The sequence below is a fragment of the Scylla paramamosain genome, chromosome 46 (assembly GCF_035594125.1).
Source record: "Scylla paramamosain isolate STU-SP2022 chromosome 46, ASM3559412v1, whole genome shotgun sequence".
NCBI lineage: Eukaryota > Metazoa > Arthropoda > Malacostraca > Decapoda > Portunidae > Scylla > Scylla paramamosain.
In genome coordinates this window covers 4495858-4503357 of record NC_087196.1, presented here as the reverse complement: position 1 = coordinate 4503357, position 7500 = coordinate 4495858, and the positions used below count along the sequence as shown (strand labels likewise).

The 7500-nt window shown below is 44.8% G+C and overlaps 1 protein-coding gene across 1 annotated transcript in view; it reads right to left on the bottom strand.

Annotated features, from left to right (window-relative positions):
- The window catches only part of LOC135094763 (TWiK family of potassium channels protein 7-like), a 23928-nt gene that overhangs the window by 1295 nt on the left and 15133 nt on the right, over positions 1-7500 (bottom strand). The window contains exons 3-5 of the mRNA XM_063995121.1: positions 3851-3952; positions 1317-1456; positions 1-943 (exon numbers count right to left, since the gene is read on the bottom strand). The exon at positions 1-943 is cut by the window's left edge and continues 1295 nt beyond it. Coding sequence (XP_063851191.1) covers positions 500-943; positions 1317-1456; positions 3851-3952 — 686 coding nt within the window. The 3' untranslated portion in view covers positions 1-499. The remainder of the gene's footprint in view (positions 944-1316; positions 1457-3850; positions 3953-7500) is intronic.

Here is a 7500-nt window from a genome sequence, read left to right as displayed (position 1 = left end):
GGCAGGCGGGTCAGATCCTGCCTGGGCTGAGGGGCGAGGTCGCGCGCGCCGCATCGGCGGAGTCGCAGATCGTGACGGTCTTCTTGGCGCGGGTGGCCAGCATGGGCGTGTGCGTGGGCGTGTTGGCGGCGGGCGGCAGCGTGGGCGGCGGCACGGGCTTGAGTGTGGGCGCCTCCTTCCTGAGGGTGCCGTAGGTCGCCTCCGCCTTGCCGTCCTTGGCGGGCGAGGCGGGGGAGGCCAGTGGGCTGGCGGCGGAGGGCGGCGCGCCGCTGTTGGGCGTCAGGAACTTGTCGTCGTCGGGCGTGGGCGTCACCTTGTAGATGGTGTTGGCCAGGGCGTGGTTGTGGCGGGCGTGGCCGGTGTGGTTAGCCAGGATGCCGCCGCCGCCTCCGCCGCCGCAGCCGCCGGCCAGGCAGGGCGGCGGCGCCTTGCCGCTGGCGCCGCGTGGGCCGCCGCCGCCGCCGCCGCCATAGTTGAAGAGCGCCATGGTCTCCACGTGTCAGGTGTCATCCAGGTGGAAGCGGTGTGGGGCGCCGCCCCCGGGGCCTGGGGTGCCCATGAGGGAGGCCATGCGGCGCCCCAGGCCGTAGCCGCGGCTGGTCATCTGCTCCTGCATCAGGTTGAAGCAGGTGGCGATGAGCGCCATGCCCACCAGCAGGTACAGCGCGGCGCCCAGGAGCGCCACCTGCACGCCCGTGGAGCCCGCGGGCGTGACGGCGGGCGCCAGGTCCCCGAAGCCGATGGTGGTGAGCGACGAGAAGCAGAAGTACACGGCGTGCAGGAAGGACCAGCGGTGCACGTGTGCGAACACCGCCGCGCCCCCGCAGATGTACGTCACCATCAGCACCAGGCACAGCGTCACCGGCACGGCGCCGCCCTCGCCTCCCTCGCCGCCCTCGCCACCCTCGCTGTCACTGCCGCCGCCGTCACTGCCCCACTTACGCTGTGTGGAGGAGAGGTTAGTGCAAACCCTGACCCCTCCAACATGCGTCGCTCCTGCACCCCACACCGACCCTGCACCCCTGCCCCCACAACACTCCCTGCCACACCCCACAGCGGCCCTGCACCCCTGCCCCCACAACACTCCCTGCCACACCCCACAGCGGCCCTGCACCCCTGCCCCCACAACACTGCCTGCCACACCCCACACCGACCCTGCACCCCTGCCCCCACAACACTCCCTGCCACACCCCACAGCGGCCCTGCACCCCTACCCCCACAACACTCCCTGCCACACCCCACACACCCAAGCAGCCCCCGCCACACCCCCACCAACCTCTACACACACTCTCTCAACTCCTCCTGCTCCCCCTTACCTTAGCGGGCGCGTCCACGTTGGTATATGGCGTGGGCGTGTGGGTGTTGGGGCGTGCGGTGGGTGGGCGGCGACGGCGGCGGCGGCGGCACCTGCACATCCTCCACCACACCCACTTGAGGGCGCGGGACAGAAGGTCACCTGCCGACACAACACAGGTGAGAAAATGGACAGGTGTGTGTGTGTGTGTGTGTGTGTGTGTGTGTGTGTGTGTGTGTGTGTGTGTGTGTTTAGCTTGTTTTCCTGGTTCTTTTTCGTGTTTTGTTTTTCTTGTTCTTGTTCTCCTCCTCCTCCTCCTCCTCCTCCTTTCCCTGTTTTTATTTCTTGTACTTTATTTTATTCTCCTCCTTCTCTCCTCTCCTCTCCTCTCCTCTCCTCTCCTCTCCTCTCCTCTCCTCTCCTCTCCTCTCCTCTCCTCTCCTCTCCTCTCCTCTCCTCTCCTCTCCTCTCCTCTCTCTCTCTCTCTCTCTCTCTCTCTCTCTCTCTCTCTCTCTCTCTCTCTCTCTCTCTCTCTCTCTCTCTCCATTAACTCAGGCACCTCTCTCCTTCTATCTCCCCCTCCCTTTCACACAAATGAGACAGTCTCCCTTAAAAAGACGCGGTTTTCTGTAGCTCCCTTAGAGAGAAGAGGATGGGGGCGTGAAAGAAGACTGTTTACATTGCTCTCTCTCTCTCTCTCTCTCTCTCTCTCTCTCTCTCTCTCTCTCTCTCTCTCTCTCTCTCTCTCTCTCTCTCTCTCTCTCTCTCTCTCTCTCTCTCTCTCTCTCTCAGCTATATTTACTGGGTCACATATCAGTCACAAGGCGGGAGGGAGATAAAGAGTAAGGCGCCAATAGATGCCATAACCTTCCCGCGGTTATGACAAAAGAGCATCACATTGACGGGAGTGGCATAGATTCATAAAGGGACAAAGGGGTTCTGATCCTATACGTAGAAAGCATTGGATGATAAAAAGAATTAATAAAAGAGAGAGAAAAAAAAACCGGTATTTGAATCTTATCTCCGTTTTCTTTACGTTTTCTGTTATAGACCGGGGTGAAAACGGGATAAGGAGCAAAGCGGGTTCAGATCTTGTTAGGGAAGGGAAGAAGGGAAAGTTTTAAAAGGATTCGATTCCCTTTGACGTGAATTGTCTTGGTACTTATACTCTTATCAGGCTTGGCGAGGGTACACTTGTCCAAACGTTGACGGAATGGAAGGAAATATCAGAAACGTGGGAGAAAAAGTGAAAAATATGAGAGGAAAACTAGGGAATGGTGGGAAATTGAAAGAAAAATAAGGAAATGAAGCAGAAAGAGGAAAATTTTCATAAACTAGCGAGGAAATAGAAGGAAACTGATAAAATATTGAGGAAAGTAGGGAATTGCGTAGGAATCTTTAGAAATATTATTAAAAAAGGCAAGGAAAATAAGAAATGAAGGAGAAAAGTGAAAGAAAATGTAAACACTACAAGGAAAATGATAAATATTGAGGAAAAAAACAGCAAATAAAGTATAAAGAAAAGGAATAAGGGAAAACTGAAGGAGAGGAAAGAAGAAATGAATGAGTAAAGAAAGATTGAAGAAACAAACGAAGGAAAATAATGAAAAAAGGAAAATATTCATGCCAAAAATGAGGGAAAGAATGAAAGAAAAGGGAAAGAAATGAATGAGTGAAGAAAGACGGAAGAAAGGAGCGAAGGAAAATAAGAAAAACAAATATTCATGCTACATATTTTCCCGAAAGAAAAAAAAAAAACTTTGGAAGCGGATTGGTGGAAGGAAAAGTTTGATAAATGAAGGAAGAGGAAAGTTTTGTTGCCTCAGTAAAACTCCAACACAAAATCGATACGAGAGAAAAAGAAAGAAAAAAAAAGATAGAGAAAGAAGGACGAGGAGGAAGAGGATAAACAGGAAGAAGAAAGTGAAGATTATGATGAAATGATGATGTGACGTAGAAAATAATGAAAAAAAAAAAAAACTAAAAGACGAGGAAGAGAAAGAAAGAAATAATCAGGAGAGAGAGAGAGGGAGAAAAAAAGAAGGAAAAAGAGAAGGAGGATGATAAATATGAATAATAGAGCGAAGAGTATTAAGTTGTTGATAAAATGATAATTAAATGAAGAAAAGTAATAATAGTAAAAAAAATTAAAAAATATGAATAGGAGGAAATAAATAAATAGAAGATAGAGAGAAAAAAAAATCCATTTACTTATTTACATTCAGGACCCAGACCGAGCCCAAGACCACAAGTAAATAGGTTGCTGAGTACGATAACACAACTTTCAGGACCCAGACCAAGACCAACACCACAAGTACATAGGTTACCGAGTACGATAACACAAATTTGAGCGCCCAGACCGAGACTTACTGACTTATTTACTCTTTTTCTCTTAATATACTCACTAAAACCAACTATTTATCTATTTATTTCCTTCCTCCCTTCATTATTTAGTCGGATAGAGTATAAAAGCTTACGAGAGTACGATAACAGCATAACTTGTAGCGCCCAGACCAAGACCAACTGTTTATATTTCTTTACGCTTTATTTACTCACCCACAGATGACAGGTAGAGGAGCATGAGCGGGATGCCTAGCAGTGCGTATATAATGGTGACCACACGTCCTAGGGCAGTCTGCGGGGCGACAGAACCGTACCCTGCGGAAGAACGTTAACATTAGAACACTATCATAAAAAAAAGGTAGGAAAAACATGATAAATAGGGAAAAAAACGAGGAAACAGGTATGAATCGAGGAATTAAAAGGGGAAAATATGATCATAGTGATATTGTGTGGAAAGTGAAAGGGGAAAATATAGGAAGTAAGGGAAAATAGGATGAATTAGGGAAGATTATAAGGACATGATAGGAGGAGATGCTGAATGAATGGAGGAATAAGAAGAAGTCGCAATAATATACATGATAAAAGTGGAAGAAAAATGAATTATGGTTTACTCTCTCTCTCTCTCTCTCTCTCTCTCTCTCTCTCTCTCTCTCTCTCTCTCTCTCTCTCTCTCTCTCTCTCTCTCTCTCTCTCTCTCTCTCTCTCTCTCTCTTTTATAACACTTTTATCTTGAATCTCTCTCTTCCCTTCCAATTCCCCTTTTTATTGCCCTTTCTCCTTCTTCCTTCATTTATTCACTTTTCTCTCACTTCCTCCCTTCGTCTGTTGTAGAGATGCATAAATATTTTTTTCCCTTTCCTTATTACCATTTTATTAGCGCTATTTGTCTCTTTCTCCTCTTTTTCTGTCTCGTTATTGCATTTTCTCTTCCCTCCTTCCTTCCTTCCTTCCTTCCTTCCTTCCTTCCTTCCTTCCTTCCTTCCTTCCTTCCTTCCTTCCATTCATTTATTCCTTCCTTCGCTATTTATACATTTCTTCATTTTTCTTCCCAAGCTGAGGTGAAAGATGGCCGCTGGTAAAGACTACGCTAATTTTTCCCATTGTTTTCATTATTATTCATCCGTTATTCATTTGTTATTTGTTTATCTAGTCATTTCCCGTTTTCTGTGAATTATTAACTTTTTGGGATATTTATATGGGTGTTTTTGTTTATTTCGTTGTTATTTATTTGTTATTTACTTGTTGTTAATATGTCATGCATTATAGATTCTTCAATGGCGTCTAAGTGAGTGTTAGGTTGTTACTGTTATTTATTATTCATTCATTATTCATTGTTTTTTGGTAATTATCGTACATTTTTTTTTTCACTTCCTGCTGCAAATTCTTCAAGGTGACAACAGTACGTGGGTGTTAAATTGTTAGTTATGCGTTATTCATTCATTATTCATTGTTGTTGTTGTTTTTTTTTGGCAATTATCGTACTTTTTTTCACTTATCGTATTTTTATCGTATTTTTTTCACTTCCTGCATCAAATTCTTCAAGGTGACAACAGTGCGTGGGTGTTAAATTGTTAGTTATTCGTTATTCATTCATTATTCATTGTTCTGTTTTTTTTTTTTTTTTTTTTTCAATTATCGTACTTTTTTCACTTATCGTATTTTTATCGTATTTTTTTCACTTCCTGCATCAAATTCTTCAAGGTGATAACAGTGCGTAGGTTATTCATTCATTATTCATTGTTTTTCTTATTTTTGGCAATTATCGTACATTTATTCACCTCCTGCAGCAAATTCTTCAAGGTGACAACAGTACGTGAGTGTTAAATTCTTATTTTTATTTATCATTCATTTGTTATTCGTTTTTTTTTATGCATATATGTTGTAGCTACACATTTGTTCATATTTATTTATTTTTTTCTGAGTCTCCAAGGAACGCCGTGTGGTGAGTTCTAAATATTATTGTTATTCATGTGTTTTTTTTTTCTGTTATTGATTTGTTGTGTGTGTTTTTTGTGTTGCTATTCACTCGTTATTCACTGTGGTTGTGGATCTTGTCATGTTGGAACTGTTATTATAAATTGACTCGGTTTTCTTCTGGTTATTAAATTGTTGTGCATCATATTACATTTATTATTATTATTATTATTATTATTATTATTATTATTATTTTTATTATTATTATTATTATTATTATTACAACTCGTCTTTATGTAATTCAGTTTCTTATGCATTTTTTTTTATTTATTTATTTTTTTCACGTTTTTCAGTTAGTGTTCATTTAGACATCGATAAAGTCACCACCACCACCACCACCACCACCACCACCACCACCACCACCACCATGAAGGTATGTAATAGAACAGGTATGTGAGAGAGAGAGAGAGAGAGAGAGAGAGAGAGAGAGAGAGAGAGAGAGAGAGAGAGAGAGAGAGAGAGAGAGAGTTATATGTTCCACGCTGCTGCTACTACTACTACTACTACTACTACTACTACTACTACTACTACTACTACTACTACTACTACTACTACTACTACTACTACTACTACTACTACTACTACTACTACTCCACACACACACACACACACACACACACACACACACACACACACACACACACACACACACACACACACACACACACACACACACACACACACACACACACACACACACACACACAAGTACCCAATAATAGTAAGGAGGAGGTAGAGGAAGAGGAGGAGGAGGAGGAGGAGGAGGAGGAGGAGGAGTGCATTTGACATAAAAGAAAAGGAATTAATTTAAGATTTTATTCAATTATCCTCCTCCTCCTCCTCCTCCTCCTCCTCCTCCTCCTCCTCCTCCTCCTCCTCCTCCTCCTCCTCCTCTTCCTATTCCTCCTCCTCCTCCTCCTCCTCCTCCTCCTCCTCCTCCTCCTCCTCCTCCTCCTCCTCCGAGTTATTAGAGTCCTGTCAACCTCACCACTGTCGCCTGGAGGGATTATGCAGGAGGAGGAAGAGGAGGAGGAGGAGGAGGAAGAGGCGTGGAAAATGACGGGATCTCCATAACATTCCTATACTCTCTCTCTCTCTCTCTCTCTCTCTCTCTCTCTCTCTCTCTCTCTCTCTCTCTCTCTCTCTCTCTCTCTCTCTCTCTCTCTCTCTCTCTCTCTCGTATTCAATTTTATTTTCGTTTCTGACTCGTAAATATTCGTTTTCTTTCTGTCTTTTTCTTTCTTTTCTTTCTTCATTCACTTATTCATTCCTTTCGTCCTCCCTTCCTTCATTCATTAAAACGCGCGCGCACACACACACACACACACACACACACACACACACACACACACACACACACACACACACACACACACACACACACACACACACACACACACACACACACACACACACACACACACACACACACACGTCAGTCAGTGTGTGTGTGTGTGTGTGTGTGTGTGTGTGTGTGTGTGTTCATTTCTGCGTATCATCAAAATGCAAACTGTGTGTGTGTGTGTGTGTGTGTGTGTGTGTGTGTGTGTGTGTGTGTGTGTGTGTGTGTGTGTGTGTGTGTTTGAAAAAGATATATTGGTGAAAATGGAAAATATTTGCAATGGAGAAAGAAAAAATGTTATACACTTTTTCATATATCTGTGTTTTGTATAATTTTATTTATTTATTCATTTATTTTGTTTGTTAGGTGAGGCTAGGTTAGGTTAGGTTAGGTTAGGTTAGTCAACCAGTCAGCCAGCCAGTCAGCCAGTCAGCCAGTCAGCCAGCCAGTCAGCCAGTCAGCCAGCCAGCAGTCAGTCAGTCAGCCTGCCAGTCGGTCATTCATTCAGTTAGTCAGTCAGCCAGCCAGCCAGCCAGCCATTCAGTTA